Source organism: Alosa sapidissima, chromosome 3, assembly GCF_018492685.1.
Source record: "Alosa sapidissima isolate fAloSap1 chromosome 3, fAloSap1.pri, whole genome shotgun sequence".
NCBI lineage: Eukaryota > Metazoa > Chordata > Actinopteri > Clupeiformes > Clupeidae > Alosa > Alosa sapidissima.
The window spans coordinates 4,365,258-4,385,257 of NC_055959.1; the positions used below are offsets into that span (position 1 = coordinate 4,365,258).

General features: G+C 46.3%; 2 protein-coding genes across 7 annotated transcripts in view; both read left to right on the forward strand.

Moving 5' to 3' along the window:
- Positions 1-10,754, forward strand: part of LOC121704602 (dedicator of cytokinesis protein 7-like) — a 55,031-nt gene extending 44,277 nt beyond the window's left edge. For all 6 annotated transcript variants that reach the window (XM_042084969.1, XM_042084971.1, XM_042084973.1 and 3 more), the window contains 12 exons: positions 364-464; positions 1,427-1,619; positions 1,811-1,954; positions 2,540-2,671; positions 3,044-3,058; positions 4,393-4,518; positions 5,058-5,147; positions 5,464-5,700; positions 6,288-6,431; positions 6,758-6,864; positions 8,325-8,504; positions 9,241-10,754. In XM_042084969.1, coding sequence (XP_041940903.1) covers positions 364-464; positions 1,427-1,619; positions 1,811-1,954; positions 2,540-2,671; positions 3,044-3,058; positions 4,393-4,518; positions 5,058-5,147; positions 5,464-5,700; positions 6,288-6,431; positions 6,758-6,864; positions 8,325-8,504; positions 9,241-9,283 — 1,512 coding nt within the window. In that variant the 3' untranslated portion in view covers positions 9,284-10,754. The remainder of the gene's footprint in view (positions 1-363; positions 465-1,426; positions 1,620-1,810; positions 1,955-2,539; positions 2,672-3,043; positions 3,059-4,392; positions 4,519-5,057; positions 5,148-5,463; positions 5,701-6,287; positions 6,432-6,757; positions 6,865-8,324; positions 8,505-9,240) is intronic.
- Positions 10,755-11,760: 1,006 nt separating this feature from the next.
- Positions 11,761-20,000, forward strand: part of kank2 (KN motif and ankyrin repeat domains 2) — a 29,324-nt gene continuing 21,084 nt past the window's right edge. The window contains exon 1 of the mRNA XM_042084974.1: positions 11,761-11,850. The gene's annotated coding sequence lies outside the window, so the exon portion shown is untranslated. The remainder of the gene's footprint in view (positions 11,851-20,000) is intronic.

The following is a 20,000-nucleotide window of genomic DNA, read 5'->3' on the forward strand; positions in this document are numbered from 1 at the left end:
GAGCGAGAGGGAGAAACCCACCCTAGTTCACACAGTAGCACCCATATATGGAGAACAGCTCTCCAGCTGCAGCATTCTCAAAAGATCTTAGACGTCAGCCCTAATCTGACGCATCTGATTCTAGTCATCCCATACTTCTGAGGTCTCTGGTGAGCTGAAGGATAGAATGAGGAGCCGGAACCACCTCCTGTCTTTAGAGTCAGGGGTAGGGGCGAAGCCACACACACACACACACAGCACCACAGTCTAACGGCTACCAACAAGGCAGCAGATCTGTTTCTAATGATGATAGTGTGTGTGTGTGCGTGTGCGTGTGTGTGTGTTTGTGTGTGTTGTGTGTGCGTGTGTGTGCTCGTTCCTCAGGTCCAGGATCTGGTGTTCAACCTCCACATGATTCTCACAGACACGGTGAAGATGAAGGAGCACCAACAGGACCCAGAGATGCTGCTGGACCTCATGTACAGGTGCGGTGGCCATCCAGTCCCATGTGGCTAATGTACTGTACACACCACAGACATAGAGAAGAGACCAATGGGAGACAGACCACTTCAGCTTACTGTATTTCTCACCTACACTTTCCTAATGATTACAGCTCATAATGGCTTTTGTTGTATAATTAATGTGCTAGTTCTTTTAATCAGGCCCCTTGTGTTGCTAATGGGATTGAAATATTAGGTATTAGTACCTAAAATATTATATTCGTACATTGAAATACTGAGTATCAGATCATTTAATCAGAGCGCCCGTGGGTTCCCCCTCCTTAGAAACATGGAACATAATGTGCCTGGATTTGGAATATCCGTTCTCCATTGTATGGTGTAGACACACACACACACACACACACACACACACACACACGTAAACACATACACTCAGTTGATGAGTAGAGGCTTACAGAGATGATGTTCCTCCATGTGACGCCATGTGATTCCCCTCAAGATGACAATACCTCATAGACAGGACACTGAATTGGCTACTGAATGGTCTGATTAGAGTGAATATGATGGGAAACACATGATGGCCAACGTTCATTAGAAAGAGTCCGGGGCCCTACTTAACATGCTTGGTAAAACCACCTCCTCCACCATCTAAACACAAACACAAAGTCCTCCCCACGTAGAACAAGGATGTATAATCCCAACACTGGCTATACAGTAGATCCCTTATCAAGATCTCTAACACGTACCTGCTATTAGACCAGTGCCTAACAGATTCAAACTATGGTAGATTTTGCTTCATGCTTCATGATAGCCTGTACATGCTTTTGGAATTCTTCCTCTTAGGTAGGTGGTTGGAAGTCAGGATAAACGAGAGTATAGTCACCTCAAGTGTCTTTTGATGATCCTGGGAAATGGCAGAGCCAATAATGGAGAATATTCTGTAGCATCCCCTCAAAACCATGGCTCTGCTCTTTCACTGACCTCAGGATCGCCAAGGGTTACCAGAACTCACCAGACCTGCGTCTGACGTGGCTGCAGAACATGGCAGGGAAGCACTCAGAGAGGGGCAACCACGCGGAGGCAGCCCACTGCCTGGTGCACAGCGCCGCCCTGGTGGCCGAGTACCTCAACATGCTGGAGGACTGCCGCTACCTGCCCATCGGCTGTGTCTCCTTCCAGGTGAGCAGCACCAGCAGTGTGTGTGTGTGTGTGTGTGTACTGTATGTAGGTGTGTCTGCTTGTGTGTGTGTGTGTGTGTGTGTGTGTGTGTGTAGCTTTTGCAATGCAGCTGGTGTTCAGCTCTAGTCTCACACCCATGTGTCTCTCTCTCTGTCTCTCTCTCTCTCTCTCTCTCTCCTCCCTGAGTGCAGAGCATTTCCTCCAACGTGCTGGAGGAGTCTGCTGTGTCTGATGACATCCTGTCTCCTGAGGAGGAGGGCATCTGCGCTGGGAAATACTTCAGCGAGTCCGGCCTGGTGGGGCTGCTGGAGCAGGCCGCCTCCTCCTTCCACATGGTGAGAGTCACGCCGGTGTGTGTGTGTGTGTGTGTGCATATGGTGAGCCACAGAGTCTGCTTTGAGTTGGCTACTGAAGTGCTGCAAGACAGCAGCTGTGGGTAGTGAGTCAGTCTCTTTCTTTTCTCTTTCTCTTTCTCCATTATTCTCACTCCCTCATTCTCACCATCTCACTCTTCCATTTTCTCCCGCTCTTGTCTCGTGGGAGATGATCAGTAAATTGCTTTTGAAAGTATGTGGCAAAGGGCGTAGTACTCTTGCTGTCATTCTTTTTTTAACAGAGGATGTATGAACTACGACCAGGAAGTGGACTGTTGAAAGTGTTTTAATGGCATGTTTATGCTTTGACAAAAGGCGTGATGGATAAATCTCTATCTCATGTCTTTCTCTGTCTCCCTCTCTGTCTCTCTGTGTCTCTCTCTCTCTCTCTCTCTGTCTCTCTCTCTCTCTCTCTCTCTGTCTCTCTCACTGTCTCTCTCTCTCCTCTCTCTCTCTGTCTCTCTCTCTCTCTCTCTCTCTCTCTCTCTCTCTCTCTCTCTCTCTCTCTCTCTCTCTCCCCCTCTGGGTGTTCACTCATTCCCTCAGGCTGCCATGTATGAAGCCATCAACGAGGTCTATAAGATCCTGCTGCCCGTCCACGAGGCCAACCGGGACTTCAAGAAGCTGGCCACTGTCCACGGCAAGCTGCAGGACGCCTTCAACAAAGTTTACAACCAGGTCCGTTCAACTGGGCACTGGGCCCACGGCTGGCATGCATTACTGCATGGATAGCATATGCTTAAATCTCAGTATAGGAAGGGAATAGGAGGCTTTGGTATGAAAGAAGAGATGTATGTGCGAGTAAGAATCCAGCGGATGCGTAGCGTAGCGTGCCTGCCTGCCTGCCTGCCTCGCGTCTTTGCTGGAGCATTTTGGATAAGTCTTGCTAAATCTCTGATCCTCTTAGGCCTCCCATAATGTTATTCCATCACATGCTGACGTTTCTTTTGATCATCCCTCCCTCTCTCTTTCTCCCCCCCCCCCCCGTGTGTGTGTGTGTGTGTGTGTGTGCGCGTGTGCGTGTGTGTGTGTGCGTGCAACCTCCTCCAGAGCTCAGGATGGGAGGTAAGAACTATTCACTTCCACTGAAGCGTTTCAAATTTACGTCAAATAAATGTTATAAGTGTGTGCATGTGTGACGCAGCTTATAAAAGAACAACTGTCTTTCTTTCTTTTTCTTTCTCTCTTTCTTTCTCTCTTTCTGTCTTTCTCTCTTTCTATTTTATTTATGCTCGTCTCCTCTCTCTTGTATTGCCTGTGGGCTCCGGTGTTCTGTCTGGCCCCTGAACGGGTGAGTATAACAAAAGCAAACACACACTCGGGTAATGTTCACACACACTCAGTTTAATGCACACAGCCACTCCGTTACATAAAGGCCATTTAGGAAGAGGGGCTGGAGTGAGTGATGCACCTCCAGGCCCATGAGCTACTCTCTCACTCAGGGCCTCGCACTGCCTCAGATGCACCCTTCATACACACACACACACACACACACACACGCCTCAAATGCACCCTTCATACACACACACACACACGCCTCAAATGCACCCTTCATACACACACACACACACACACACACACACACACACACACACACACACACACACGCCTCAAATGCACCCTTCATACACACACACACACACACACACACGCACACGCCTCAAATGCACCCTTCATAAAGACACACAAACACACACACACACACACCTCAGGTACACCCTTCATAAAGACACACACACATACACACACACATCTCAGATACACCCTTCAGAAAGATACATACACATACAGACAATCACACACACACACACACACATCTCAGATGCACACACAGATCTCAAATGATCCCTTCACAGAGTCACACACACTCACTCTTAGACACACACTGACACTTATACAGTTATGCTCCATCCCGTAACAAGACACACTCTAACGCTGATACACTTATGCACTCACCGACACAGACACACACTCATGCAACCACTCACACTGAGGCATGCAGACCCAGACAAACGAGCAGACACAAAGGCACAGAGGCACACACACACACACACACACACACACACACACACACACACGCACACACACCCGCAGATACACTCATGCTCATACACACACAAACACGCAGACGCAGACAAATAGATGATAACACACACACTTAAGTGCACTCACTCATTCACTCACAAACACACACACACACACACACACATGCAAAGACATGCCCTGATCTGCCCTGAGAGACACTCTCTCACAGAGAGACACATTCACACTTGTCATCCCGCCGTGTTGAGATGTTGATGGCCATAAACAGCCAGCAGTGACATGTTACAGACTGATCCCTCAGTGAGTCCCACCTGAGATGCTCATCTCATCTCTCCCTCTCCCCCCGCAGTGAGCAGAGGATGTTTGGCACCTACTTCCGCGTAGGCTTCTACGGCTGCCGCTTCGGCGACCTGGACGAGCAGGAGTTTGTGTACAAGGAGCCCTCCATCACCAAGCTGGCCGAGATCTCCCACCGTCTGGAGGCACGTGCATCCACACGCCTGGGGGGGTGGTGGGGATGGGGGGTCATCTTTCTACTATCAGGGCTTTTCATGCTGTGATTCACCTGTGTGTGTGTGTGTGTGTGTGTGTGTGTGTGTGTGTGTGTGTGTGTGTGTGTGAGAGAGACAGAGTTACATCAATACATTACGTATTCAGAAAAAGATAAAAGTAAAAATTTCCATCATTATATAAAGAACCTGTTTCTAAAAACAATATATAGAGAGAGAGATAAAGGGAAAGAGAGAAGAGGGAAAGTTTTTTTTTGTCATAGCTTAGCTTCCAGGCACTGTGAATGGTTCTGCAACATGTGTTTTCAGCTGCTGTGGAGAGAAGTGGCTGATGAATTATTAAAACACAGTTTTATACACAGTAGTGTAGTGGCTTTCTGGATGCTATCATGCAATTTTAAATGTACATTATGTAAAAGTAGGTTATGCTTGACCATATATGATGGATTGCTGGCTAATGGATTGCAGGTTCTTATATTAATGCTTTGCTATGGCTTCCTGAACTTCTGCAGGAGTTTTATGCAGAGCGCTTTGGGGATGATTTGGTGGAGATCATCAAAGACTCCAGCCCAGTGGACAAAACCAAGCTGGACCCCAATAAGGTGAGATTCCCTTCAGAAAGCAGAGGCAAATAAGTTCACATGGGATGAACCCCCCCCCCCAAAAAAAAAAAAAAGAATGTTTGGCCTAAGGCTGGGCACACGCATCTGTCTTGAACAGCATCCAGCAGGAAAGGCCCATGAGCTCTTCCATATGGTGGACTGGAGATTTGAACTTTAATGCACTTTTGTCTCTATTCCCCCGCTCAGTTCTCTTTTATTTATATTACTCTTTAAACAGGGGCTTTCTTCACCAAGATGCCGTCCAGAAACAGTAGCCTAACAGTAGCTTGTGTGTGTGTGTGTTTGCATTGAGCAGGCCTACCTCCAGATCACGTACGTGGAGCCCTTCTTCGACACGTACGAGCTGAAAGAGCGGATCACGTACTTCGATAAGAACTACAACCTGCGCACGTTCATGTACTGCACGCCCTTCACGCTGGACGGCCGCGCCCACGGCGACCTGCACGAGCAGTACAAGCGCAAGACCATCCTCACCACCTCCCACGCCTTCCCCTACATCAAGACGCGCATCAACGTCATCCACAAGGAGGAGGTGTGTGTGTGTGTGAGCGTACACAAGTGCTTGTGTGTGTGAGTGTGTGTGTGTGTGTGTGTGTGTATGTATGAATGTTTCTGTATCAGCCTCAGCTTGTCTTGCTCTCTTATTCTTTGACTCAGATTACGACATTTTTTGTGTGAAGTGTAGCGACATTTTTTGTGTGTGTGTGCGTGTGAACGGTGATGCGTATGTACATGGGCGGATTATGAATTTTCGGGCCCCTGGGCCCAGATGTATTAAAGGCCCCCCACTAATTGTCGAATATGTGGGAGGGGGGGTTTGGGGGTCCTCCCCCCAAAAAAAATGTATTTGCTGTGATTTCCTGTATTCTGGTGCATTTTGGGGATGGCCAATACTAAATTCAATCAGACTCATAGCCTACATCCTGATTTGTTGATATTGAGGCAATGATTCCATGCAAAGGCTTGGGCTTCAGGGCCCCCTGACCCCTTGGGCCCCTGGGCCTGGGCCCGGTAGGCCCATGCAGTAATCCATCCCTGCGTATGTACCTGTTTGAGATTTGTTTTATTGCATCAGAGTGTTCTCATTCTTCACCTGCACTCTTAAACATCCATGTTCAGATCATTCTGGTGCCCATGGAAGTGGCCATTGAGGACATGCAGAAGAAGACTCAGGAGCTCGCCTTCGCCACTCACCAAGACCCCGCCGACCCCAAGATGCTCCAGATGGTGCTGCAAGGCTGCGTGGGAACCACAGTCAACCAGGTAGGATAACATAGCAGCCACTACCAACCAGGTAGGATAACCCATCAGCCATGGTCAACCAGGTAGGCAAACCTAGCAGTCACTGTTACCCAGGTAGTCTAACCAAAATTCTTTTTAGGCAAGTCCTTCCACTTAGCGGCCATATTGCAACGCTCTCTCTCTCTTCCTCTTTCCCTCACTCTGTCTTCCTCTCGCCCGTCCATCTCTCACTTTTCTTGTCTTTATCTCTCTCTCCCTTACCCTTCTCACCAACCCCCATCTCACACACACACACACACACAATAACACGCCCTCTCTGTCTCTCTCCCGTTCTCCCACGTGTGCAGGGTCCTCTGGAGGTGGCTCAGGTCTTCCTCTCTGACATTCCAGACGACCCCAAGCTCTTCCGCCACCACAACAAGCTGCGTCTGTGCTTCAAGGACTTCACCAAGAGGTGACGATCACGCCACACACACACACACACACACACACACACACACACACACACACACACACACGCCTCTGGAGACTAATCAATCAGATGATCCATTAAGCTGACCCCATAATCCTCCCCAAAGCCAGAGAGGGCTTAGAGAAGCACCGTACATTATAAACAGCTTACTCAGATTCTATCCATCTAATCAGTTAATAGATGGACTACATTACATCTATTTAGTAACAGTGTGACAAACTCTAGTATTTCAATTGGCCTTTCATAATGCCATAGCAAGGTGACTGATTATGAACAGTGCCTTTTAGTGCAGTTAAAGGTGCTAAAAGCGATGCTGGGTAACGTCACTTCTGTTGATGTTTAAACAAAAAAGAGAGCTAGCTCGTTACTTCCTCCCCCTCCCTCCCGTGCAATTGAAACTCTCCTAAACGAGCATCTTGTCTGTGATTTGCTATGTTTTTATGGGCTGGTTTGCCCAGGTTGTTTTTGTTGCCGTTTTTGGAGCCTGGGCTGTCCACAGAGATCACATTTTTTTACAGTGTATTCAGGACACAGACAGCTAGCAGTTAGTTAGGTGATGTTTGCAGTAAGTGACATAAAATGTTTTTTAGCCTAAAAAACGCGTGGCATCGCTTAGAGCACCTCTAAAATATGTGTGTTTGTTTAAACATCTACCTGCTTTTGTCCAAAACGTCACAAGGAGGTACAAATGTCTACTACACAGAAGTCCACATTTCCCACAGTCTGCCGAAGGAAGACATCAGGCTTCTAAACAACTCCACCGTGAAAAACTGTGGAATGACCATATACCAGGCTTTAAAACTAACTTCACAACTCTCTTAGTAAACAACTCAGACATGCTCAGTAAACAACTCTGTGACACTGATTGTATTGAGTTTGGCCTCTGTAGCTGTTAGTGGTGAAACAAGGTACAAACAACACCAGAACTATGGGGACCAAGTGAACATGCATACTGAAGAAAATACTGAAGAAAACAAAATGTTATAAACAACTCAGCACGACGTCATGGCATGCTCTTGGAATAACCTCACAACCCTCCGTAAAAACAGCTTGGTTCTCCTGCCTGTGAAACAGCTCCATAGCACAGGACAGGTTTATTAATTAACATTTATTCATTTGGCAAACACATTTATCCAAAGCGACTTACTAAGTAGTAGAAGTACTAGTCAAAGTGTGGTAGAGGAGGGAAGAGAGGGAGGAGAGGAGGTAGAGGAGGGAGGAGGAAAGAGGAAGGAGGAAAGAGAGGGAGGAGAGGAGGTAGAGGAGGGAAGAGAGGGAGGAGGAAAGAGAGGAAGGAGGAAAGAGAGGGAGGAGAGGAGGTAGAGGAGGGAAGAGAGGGAGGAGGAAAGAGAGGGAGGAAAGAGAGGGAGGAGAGGAGGAAAGAGAGGAGGGAAGAGAGGGAAGAGCATGGTTATTCTGAGTGTGGGCCCTTTCTGTCCCAGGTGTGAGGACGCGCTGAGGAAGAACAAGGCTCTGATTGGGCCGGACCAGAAGGAGTACCACCGTGAGCTGGAGCGCAACTACACCAAGCTACGCGAGGCCCTGGGGCCCCTCATCAACCGCAAGATCCCCCAGCTCTACAGGCCCCTGCCCCTGCCCTCCACACCCACACCCACACAACGGTAAACACACACACACACAACGGTAAACACCCATACCCACACAACGGTAAACACACACACACACACACACACACACACACACACCTCTAGACCTGCAACTGTTATCACACACTCTCATTCATACACACACCCAATGCACAGACATGTACACATGTGCACACGTGCCATCACACAGTCACACCATTCACTCACTGCCATAGTCATGCTCATCCACACACACATTAATAATACATACTTAACACATATGCATCTTCACATAAACGTAGCGCTACACACACACACACACACACACACACACACACACACACAAACACACACACACACACATGTGAGTCTCTGAGCATACATGCAGCTGTGAAAATAAGGGGTCTGTGTTGTTTTCTGAAACTGTCAGCCCAGCGCTGTTTTTGACATCCTTTTCTCTGCATACATCTGCATCTGATATGCAAGTGTTGCATTGCTAATCAAACCCAGCTGACTAGCGTTACCTGCCACACACTTCCACTCATATATACACACACACGCAGACACACACACACTCACTCTCTTTCTCTCTCTCTCTCACACACACACACACACACACACACACTCCCACTCACTCACTCGCTCACACACACACACACTCGGGTGCACACACAGACACACACACACGCAAGCAAACTTAATTCCTGACCAAATATAATTTACAGACACTGTTGCTAATGCTTGTTTTTATGATTTTTGTTTGTTTTGACAGGAATTCCTTGAGCAGGTCCAGCTTTCGGCGGGTGGACTGTTGAGATTTGGACCAAATAGTTTTTTACGAGAGACTAAAGCTCAAGAAATGCTCTGCCTGCTTAGTCCTAGTCAAAACCTGCTCTGCTATCACAGACTCACTCTCTCCCTTAATGTATACACACACACACACACACACACACACACACACACACACACACACACACACACACACACACACACATTCTAACACTCTTTCTGTCCTTTTCTCCCTCTTCCTCCTCTCTCTCTCTCTGTTATTTCCACCCCTCCCTCACTCATCGGCTTGCTGAGCTATTTTGCTGTTCTCTCTCTGTGCTGTTGGAAAATCATCCACGCTGTTTAATCTGCCTGTGTGTGTGTGTGTGTGTGTGTGTGTGTGTGTGTGTGTGTGTCTCCACTGTAAACACAGTCTCACTCACTCACTCACTCTCTCTCATACACACACACACAAACTCTCTCTCTCTCTCTCTCTCTCTCTCTCTCTCTCTCTCTCGCTCTCGCTCTCGCTCTCGCTCTCTGTGCTAGTCTCCAAGGGCCGACAAGCCCTGTGTGCTGGCCAGCAGTTAAGACTGGGAATGACCCCTTTAGCTGAGCGCGGGGGTAATTTTAGGTTTTACTAAACTTGGGAATCCAAACACTCCCCTGCACTTCCTCCTTCCGCTACGCTCTGTGTGTGTTTGGTTAGTGTGTCTGTATGTGGGCATGTGTGTCTCTGTGTGTGTGTATGTATGTATGTATGTATGTATGTGTGTATTTTTAGGTTGTGTGTGTGTGTGTGTCTGTTTTCTATACAATTGCTTTTCTGTGTGCAGTGTTTGTGCTGGCACTTCATCACATTGATATATTTAAGGGGTCAGTTTGCCGTCCTTAAATCTTCAGTATTGTAATCTCCCTGTCGTTTCTGGAATAGTGGAATCACTAATCACTGTCAGTCAAAATGTGTCAGACTTTTCACAGCTTGGGACCAAATACTGTACAGATGAATTCACATTTGGATACATATCTTTTGGCATCTTGTAGGAAATACCCCCAAAAGAAGTAAAGTACTCTGCTGAGACAGAGGGGTTTTTGTGTCCATAGATGAAAGATAGCAAGTAAAAACAGAACAATGCCAATTAGACTGGATTCCCCCAAGCACACGCACACACACACACACACACACACACATACATAAATGTCCACACGGGCCTCTAAGAACTGATATAAATCCACTGGCATGTAAGTAACTGAGCCTCTGTGCATGTACTGAGCCTCCAGCCCTGCCCAGTACTGATGTAATCTTTGTACCTAATACTGTATTTGAACTACTGTATCTATGTACCAGCTTGCACTACTCATATCACTGTTCTGTTCAACTACTGTTTGTCCAGACTACTCAACTGTTCTGTGTAACTAATTATCTTAAGACCGTATGTTATTCAACCAAAACAAAAACAAGCATTTTTTTATTTATTCAAATGTGACTTTGTATTAAACTTCCCTCTTTGGCTTCAACTTTTTTGTTTCATTGTTTGAATTGTTCGTGAACAATACATGTAAGACTTGTAAGTAGAGCGTGCTTATGAAAAGCATTGTTACCAAATAAAGAAAACTGTGCTTATTTTAAGCAAAGGTGTTATTGGTAGGTATGATGCAAATGATTACAAGTGTAGCTGTTTTGACAGTTGTCAGTAGAATAAAAAAGACTCCCCCTTTGGGGTTTACATTGGCCCTCCAATCAATAGCATTTAAACATCTGCCATACAAGTATAGTTTTAACTTCAAATGAAAGTGCCCATGTATGTAAAGTGGCTTTGCAGTCACTAATTAACACGCAATTCACATGTGTGTGTAAACCAGATGTTAACAGCGATAGACTGTATAAATAAGGGTTCAAAATGCGCTTTCTACTTTGCTTTCACGTGCAATTAATTTCCTGACTTGGCGAAATCGCTACCACATGGATAGCGCATGATTTATGGCGTGCGTTTTTTCTTCTGAGTTTAGGATCATTACAACACAGGTAAACGTCTACAATAGCCAGTCTACATAAGACTGGCAAGATTTGAAATGGTCGATCTGTGCGTTAAATGATACAACACTGTCCGCTAGGGGAGACCGTGACGTCATGTTCCGGGAACGGTCCTTAGCCCACCCAATAAAACGTGAATGGAAAAGCATGGGTAGTGAATTTTTACCTGTAATTTTACAGCTGTGATACATGTCTCAAGTATATTTACGGTAATCGGCTGTATTATGCGTAGCCTACAACCCATACGTGTGCGCTTATGTCTCAATGATTTTAACAGAAGTGGTGTGGCAGTCTCAAAAATACCTTTTACGGTGCAAAACATTCCACCTGTAGACCCACCTGCGTAACTATAGTCAGTGGCATAATGTATGGGTTTTTCCCTCCTGTCTGGCGCAGGTTTATGCTCTGTATCGTTTCTCCTTGAGCAATACGCTGAAATTAGCGGTCCAGAAATGGCTCTGGCCCTTTAAATGAAGAGGGAGGGGGTGTGGGGGTCTTACTCATGGCTTGGCTGCGGTGTTTTTGTCTCGCTGTCAGTGAGAGCTGCTGGCCTTTGATATCAGGAGGGACTGCGAGGTGGTAAGTCAAATACAATCATTTTATATAAACAACCACAGTTTTACGTCCCCGAATTCGTGGGAGAGCTCAAACCTGTATGGGGTTTTGCATCTGAGAGATTTTTGTGGCGGCGCGTCTCTCCATTGTCTTTCGGCCGAGTTTTGAAGTAACGGGATGCTAAGTGAGGAATTGTACTTTTATCGCAGTGGTTGGCTAATTGCAATGTAACCCTCACAAAACTGTTTGCACTATGATCCAATTCGCACTAGTAATTTGGGCCTTGTGGGTAGCTGTAGGCTACTCAGCATCTCTCCAGGAAAAAAACGCGGCTCCGGGGAGCGCACACAAGGTTCTCCATAATGAAGCGCATGGTTTGCCCCGAGAATGAAGGAGACCGTTTCAGTGTTTTACCATGTAATTATGGAAAATCTCGACGCATTTGCCAACTATTTTATCATTCGAGATGTTAAATGAAATGAACGGATACTTAAAGGAAACTTGTTCTCGATAGGAGAGATCTTACGGCTAAGCTACTTCTCAGTGTAGGAGCCAGACCATTGTCGGAGCGAGGGGTCAATTAAAAGCTTTATCATTAATGGTAGGGATCTGTGCTGAATAATGATCTGACCAGAAGCAAGTCTTGTTTGTTTGTTTGGGTTAGTGCTTCGACAGTGACAGTACGTGTGGTAAATTCTTCATTAAATAAAATCCCGTGATTACTCTGACTCAAGGGAGAGGGTGGGTCAGCTCTTTGGCGGAGTTTTCATGACTTCCAGATGTTCCTCTGATTGCTGCGCTGCACACAGGCTACTCACTCGTCCATCCATCCTGTGATGGCCGAGAAAGTGCGATGTGGCCAATATCACTTGTATGTTTGAATCGTTATATTTTCTTTTCTATGAAATGTCAGTTCGACCGAGGCTGTGTTAAACTCGAAGTTTCATTGTATGCTTAGGATAGGCCTACGTACAATTCCAGTCAGTGTGGACTAACTTATCCTAAGATTAACGTGTTTTTTTTTTGTTTTTTTTTTTTTTTTGTAAAGGGGCATCGATTACTGTGAAGTTTGGAAAGTGCATGTGAAGATGTATAACAGTATTCAACCCCAGTTATGCACCTCCACAGATTGCATAGGTGATGCCTCAGGTCATATTGCCTATTGTGTAGGCAATTTAAAATGACTACCAATGACTTGTTTACAACTTATATTACACGTTCAGATGCTTAGTGGGAGTTGCCCTATTACTCCTGCCAGGAGCAGCGGGTATGGTATGCGTCAGTCTCACGGCTCCACATTCCCAATTTCAGCGTTTGGAACATGGGGAGCGAACGGGAGTGGGATTCCAAATGTTGGAATGCAAGGTTATAAACCGCATTTGTATGGTGGGCCACACGCTGGGCATTTTAATGGTTTTAGCCCGGCTAATGGAATTATGCCAAGAACCAGACGAAGCTGTGTAATTGTATTGATTTATTAGAATTTGCGTACTGTGAGCCTTTGAGCTGGTGTAGCCAGCCAATTGAATATACCCCAAGTTACCCCTGGTCATAGCCTATATGTTGAGGTGACATTAGCATCCAAGTTGTAACTTTGAGGAATTCAGATTTGGGGGCAAAGTGCCCCTTTAATGTTAATCATTGGTAAGTTCTTCAAATAGTCCTCAGTTTGACCACAGTGGGTTATCCTTGACAGTGCACCAATGTACAGTCCCCTCATTGTCACCCAGCACAGTAACCAAATATGATCAAAGGCACACTGTTGGGTAATTTAATCTGTCCCTCTCTTTAGGCCTGGAGGCCAAACAAACCACAACAGCAGGTTGAAAGTCATGAAGTTAACCCTAACATCCCCATCATCACTGGTCTCATAACAACTAAATGGGGAAAGACCCTGAGCAGCTGTTGTTTTTTGAAGACATATGCTCTGTGGGGGAAAAAAAAACTGAATTTGAACTCTGTAAATCTAATTTGTGTCACCCCCACCAAAGACCCCAGTGTTAATCCAGACTCCAGTCTTTAATCCAGTTTAGACTTAAACCTAGACGAGCAGCTTTGATGCAGATGATGTTCCCCCTCATGTGAAGGCTGGTCCCCTCTGTGCTCCATCTGTGCTGACGGAGGGGTGTGTGCTCTTGGCTTCTCCCCATGTTTGTGGAAATATTTTGATATGGATTTTAGCACTGGGGGAAACGAACATGAAATAGGAATTTACCCTTTGATATATAGCCTCTGTGATGTTATACATTGTTAGCTTGAAGAGGCTATAGACTGAAGGGATATAAATCAAAGGCAACTGGGCTGTTTTCTCTCAAAGAGGAAACTGGACACATTTTTATCATCGTGTCGACTATCACTTGCTAAATTCTCAAGAATGTTTTGGAATAAGTCCTGGACTGGGATGGGTGATAAATGTCCTTGTGCCCTTCCCCTGGATTGCACTTTCACCCTTCCCATAGTTCTCTCCCAGACGCTGTCTCTCCCTTCCTTTCCCTCTGCCCAGATGCCTCGCACATAGCCGGCTCTAACCACTATTCCACATTTGTCCAGTGTCCACACTCTTGATTTCAACACCACATGGTTGACCTTATCACATCAGCGCAACTCTATACAGATCACTCCGGCGTCGAGGCACCAGGGTCTGGTCTGTGTCATAGTCTAGCCCCAAACCACCCCAAACCTACCACTGTTTTTTCCACAGCTTCTTTCCCACTCCTCGCCTGTGCGCTGCAGAGCCACTGTAGCTCTTTGTCTCCAAACGCGGCCCCTCGGAGCCGGTCGACATTAAAAGCCCCTTCTCATTTTTTAATCCCCTTTTTCTATTTTTTGGCCTTCCTGTCTCGCAGCCCCACCTCGCCGGAGCTTCCTGTTGGAATTTAGCACAATGACCTTCGGCGAGGCGGTGGCGACGGCTCCGATATTGTGTTCGTCTGACTCCTGTTACCACGGTAATGTGAGCGCGCGGGCGGCCGAGGGCCCCTCCCTGGGTTGGGCCCTGTTGGCCCGTGCCTCCGCCACTTCAGCAAAAAAAAACAAAAAAACATGGCGTCTGTTTCTCCATACTGCACTCCGCTCACTCTAACACTGATGTCTAAAACAGCTCTATGGGTTCCAGGCCTATGAAGCTCAGAGAGGAGTGTCTGTCTGTCTGAGTTGTTTTTCCCTCTCAGCATTGGTCATGGCCAGGCAGCACTGCTGCCATCGCCTTCCCCCTGTCTTTCCATTAGCCCTCCAGGAGCTGTAATGGCCGTAGCCCTGACGGCTGTAACGTGAGTCACACTGTCCGCCAGAGGAACAGTTCAGAGAAAAAAAAACCTCGGAGCGCACTCCTAGATGAGGGGAGCGTGAATGGTGTTCAGGGCCCTCCAGAAAGTCCCCTGCATGTGTGTGTGTGTGTGTGTGTGTGTGTGTTTCAGAGGGTCACAGTCACCCATCCGTTACGGCCCTAGCTGAATGAACTTTTCTGTTATGGCCACAGTGAGAGTCTGAGGGACCACCAACAGCCCTGAACAGACTCGACCCCTCCTCTTACAGTGAGGCTCTGATAGGCATGCCAGATATCAGCAGATCCACCTCCCCAAATCAATACGATCAATTGAACGAACGCTGGAAACGTGTGTGGCAAGACCATCAACTGGATTTCATAAGTCTTGTGACCACAGTGACCACACACAGAACAAGTTAATTCAATGTCTTGTCCCACTGTTGATCTTTATTATGTGTAATGAGACACATTGCCCTCTAAACACGAGCATTATTGTTTAAAGTCTGCTTATTTGGTTGGGCTTCCAGCCCATTTTGGAAGTTGTTTGTTTTTTAATGGGCTCTTCCAGAGTGTTCCGACAGATCCCCATAGTAGTCGTTACAGCACAATCATGATTAGTACATTTTCCATACATTACTCATGTGCAATTTGCTGTTCCGCAATTAGTCCAAGGAATGGCCAATCCCTGCCGTTTCCAGAGGTACTGGTATGTCTTCCCAGGACTAGATACAGCCTCTGTTTTCTGTTGTTTGTCTGATGCGTCTCTTTTTTTCACCCGGCGAGTCTGTGGAATGCATGGCCTATGATGGTAATCTTTAAGGAGGAACCCTTTTAATCTACTAGCAGAGGTCTGTTGTTAGATCATTATTCTCCCCTCAGCCCTGATCTCCAGACTAACTTCATTTGAGCCCCTATTAAGCTCCCATTTGCCTACCTTGCAGAGTGTGGCCAAATAAGGTATAGCAAATGGCATGTACAGTGGGCCCCGGCTGGCGCTTTCCAAATCTGAGTGCAGCATTTCTGCTCGTGTGCTTTTCTCTTTTTTTCTAATCGGGAAGTTTCCATCAAGTCTCTCCATCTCTGTTTACCCTTTTATTTCATTTCTCTTCTCCCTCTCCCTTTTTGTCTTTCTCTCTCTCTCCCTCTCTTTCTCTCTCTCTCTCTCTCTCTCCTTCTCTTTCATTATCCCGGGCATTCTTTCTCTCAGCTCTGCTCTTTCTCTCTGTTCACACCATTCCTCCATTCCTTTCTTCTGCCTCTCCTGTTCCCTGTGTCTCCCTCTTTCTCCCCACCATGTGTCTCTTTCTGAGTGAGCAGGAAGTGAACGGGTTGGTTCTGGATCCAGAGGGACTCTGAGCTCCTTTTCCTGTAACCCTTTCTTGCCTGCCACCCCCACACACATAAGGTCCCACTGACATTTGCCCCTTACACCTCAGCTGATAACAGAGCAGCAGAAAACGTTGGTGAAAGTTTGGTGTGGCTCTGTTGTTCTGGGGTATGTGAGGTAGATGTTGAGTTATCAAAACATATCAAAATATCCAACGTTTCTTAAAGGCTCTATGTAAAGTTGATCATTGCCTTTTTTATTTTTCCAGAGAGGTGTTTGTGATAGTTGAGATGTTGTGTTTTTGCAGAACGTCCTGTCAAGAAATGAGAACCTACACTAGCCTAAAACATGCTGGCCCTATTGGCCTACAACAAAACGATTAGGGCAACATTATTTTACATTCTACATTCCCTGGGAGGTTTCTCGTTTAGGCTATCAATAGAAACAGAGAAGGAAAGAGAAAGGAGCCACCTGAGGGATAGGTACATAGGCTACATGGTGTGGTTGAAAAAATATTTGAATTGGAAAAGCCATGTCCTACGTGTTATAATTTAAAATGTAATCCCTTAAATCTATAAGTGTAACTATATTCTGAATACCACCGTTTAAATTGTAACTGTATTTAACAGTTACTCAAATTTTGTATTCTAAATACGAAATCCGGAATAGCCTACATGTATTCAGTTACTTACCCACACTGAATACAAATGCCTACAGTATACATCCACAAATGTTCCTAGATCCTCTGTGTTTTTGTTATAGTGGTTAGTGTATATGCTTTTTCTCGTACACTAAAATTACATTTGGTCAGATTTCAATGAAGTGCATTCCACACAACCATACTACTAGGAATACGCATACAAACATCTAGATGTTGCCGTAGATGTTGTTGTATGTCCTAATGTTGCACAGTGCTTACATTGATATTGACATTGACATTGATGTGCTTAGGGATGTAACGATTACCGGTATAATGGTAAACCACGATAAAAATGTTGACGATAACAATTACCGTTTTCATTTCAAATATCATGATTATTACGGATGATTACCATGGTGTGGAAACCGTGTGTTTAATCCTTCCCAGCTTATCCAAGCCTGCTTTTGACATACAGTAGGCCTTGTACAATGAAACAAAACTGGTACCCTACTGATTCTGTTATCTACTTGATGGATTTAATTGTGGCACAAAGCCAATTAAACATGACCAAGGAAAAAGTGAACGGGAACAGACACAATGCCACGGTAACGTTATGCTATGAATTAAGAATGCTCAGCTCAGCCAGGTTTGTTTGTGCAGTCAGGATGTAGGCGTATGAATGTGAATGAAAATATGCCCTTCTCCAGTAGCAATAGGCCACCTTAAAATGCACCAGAGTAAAAGAATCACATCTACTCAGTAACAATTTTTTTACCCTCCCTCAGCACCCCCTCTATGAGCACCCCCAGATGAAAATGAGTTCCAGCGTCCCTGGTTAAATGTTGCACTTTTAATAAGGTTTTGCCTATATTTTGTAATAGTACAAAAGTTACACTTTTTGAAACTATTTCAGCTTGTGTAGGCCTATTAGTCCTTTCTGAACATATTGAACACACTTTTAAAAATATCAAGATAATACCGAAAACCGTGATAATTTTGGTCACTATAAACGTGAGGTTAAATTTTCATATCGTTACATCCCTACATGTGCTATTTGTTGACAGATAGCGCCAATTCTGTTGTGATGCACAGGACAAGTTGTTCAGAGGAAAGCAACTTGTCTCGTCACACATTCTAGGTTATATCAAGCTGTGTATTGTGGTGCAGATTATGTAATCGTAGGATATGGAAGGACACATGGCTCTGCTGTCCTCCATTTTCACTGGCTTTGTCACGTATGCTCCCACCAGCTCTGTGTGTGTGTGTGTGTGTGTGTGTGTGTGTGTGTGTGTGTGTGTGTGTGTGTGTTTCTGAAGGAATATGACTCCACTGAAAGGGCTTGATAGCCATTACGTGTGTTTTTAGGCACAGTTTCCATCTCTCTCTCTCTCTCTCTCAGACACACGCACACACACTCTTTCTCTCTTTCTTTTCTCACTCTCTCCCACCCTCTCCCAATTTCTCTCTTTACCATTTTCTCTCTCTCTCTCTCTCCCCCTCTGTTTGCCCCTCCCATCCCTATATTAGAACCAGCTGTGGACTTGGGCCTGAATGAATGACTCTTTGTGATTTGGCTGCTATCATTCCTCAAGGCTCTGTTGCGAACTCCCTCTCTCCAGATACAGCCATGACAAAAGTGTGGAACAATGCGACTTAATGTTCCCCCTCCACGGAGCCCACATCCATATTGAAAGGCATGGGAGTGTTACTGAGGCATTGAGTTAGCCTTGTTAAATCTCTCCTTTTCGATTGGCTGGAGCACAGTTCTCAGGGACTGTAAACATATGGCATCTGGATGAGAGTGAGTGGGGATACTGTTTCAGGATCAGACGATAAGACGATTTCAGTTCGTCTTAGGCAAGGAGTTGTAAAAGTCCGGCTTCAGAAAGTAAAAGTCCTACCACATATTTGTTCCAATCATTGACTAACCCAGCAGATTCTAATTAGCGCAACTCCTCAGCCAGGTAGATTATTTAGCTAATTAGTAGTGCAATCATCTGTTTTAGGTGCACAGGTAGAACAAATACACGGTAGGAGTTTTACTTTCTGAAGCCGGACTTTTACAACGCTGGTCTGGGATCACAAGTGAGGACAGAGTGGAGCAGAGTGGTGGTGGTGGTGGTGGTGGTGGTGGGGGAAGTCTGACTGGAGATCAGCACAGCTGCTTCGTGGCGCAATGCGACGCGGCTCCGCTCTGCTTGTGTGAAACCCCAGCCCAGATGTTGGGGGAGCTGGGAGTCGCCGCGAGGTGGGAGCCAAGCTGCCGTCGTCACAGCGCAAAATGTCACGTTGTCGGCTGGGCCGTGGTGGGTCACACGCATTCCTCGCCGGCGAGGCCAGGTCTCAGGGAGGCGAAGGCGTACGGGAATGACTAACCCGTTATTGTGTGTGGAAGGAATGAAACAGACTTGGGTACAGTGAGATGCTTCTGGAAGGGTTGGGCTGTTCCCACAGCAAAGAAAGAGAGAGAGAAAGAAAAGGAGAGAGAGGAGAGGGAGCAGGAGGAAAGAGAGAGAGAGAGAGAGAGAGAGAGTGGGGGGGGCATGGGATAGAGGGAAGGACAGTGAGAGAGTGAGTAGGGGAGAGAGGGAGAGGGGTGTGTCTGCGTTTGGGATCCAGGAGGTTGAGTCATGAAGTCATAAAAACAGAAAACATTGCACAACATCATGGCTGGGAGGCTCCCTGGTGCAGAGCTCATTTGTGGAGCAGCGTGTTGTTGTGGGTATTTCTCTGGGAGGGGGCGTGTAGGGCGTGTGGGGAGCGTTCCAAAGCTGGCGACAGGCTCGCTGTAGGGATGAAGCCTTGTGTTCCTCACCAGGGAGGTGTGAGTTCGCCCATAAATCACCCATCGGTCTCTCCTCGTCGTCTCATCGCCTCCACTCCGGGGAGACCAGCGCCACTGGGAAGCGATGTCCTGATATCTTGGGGCGCACCTCGAATGT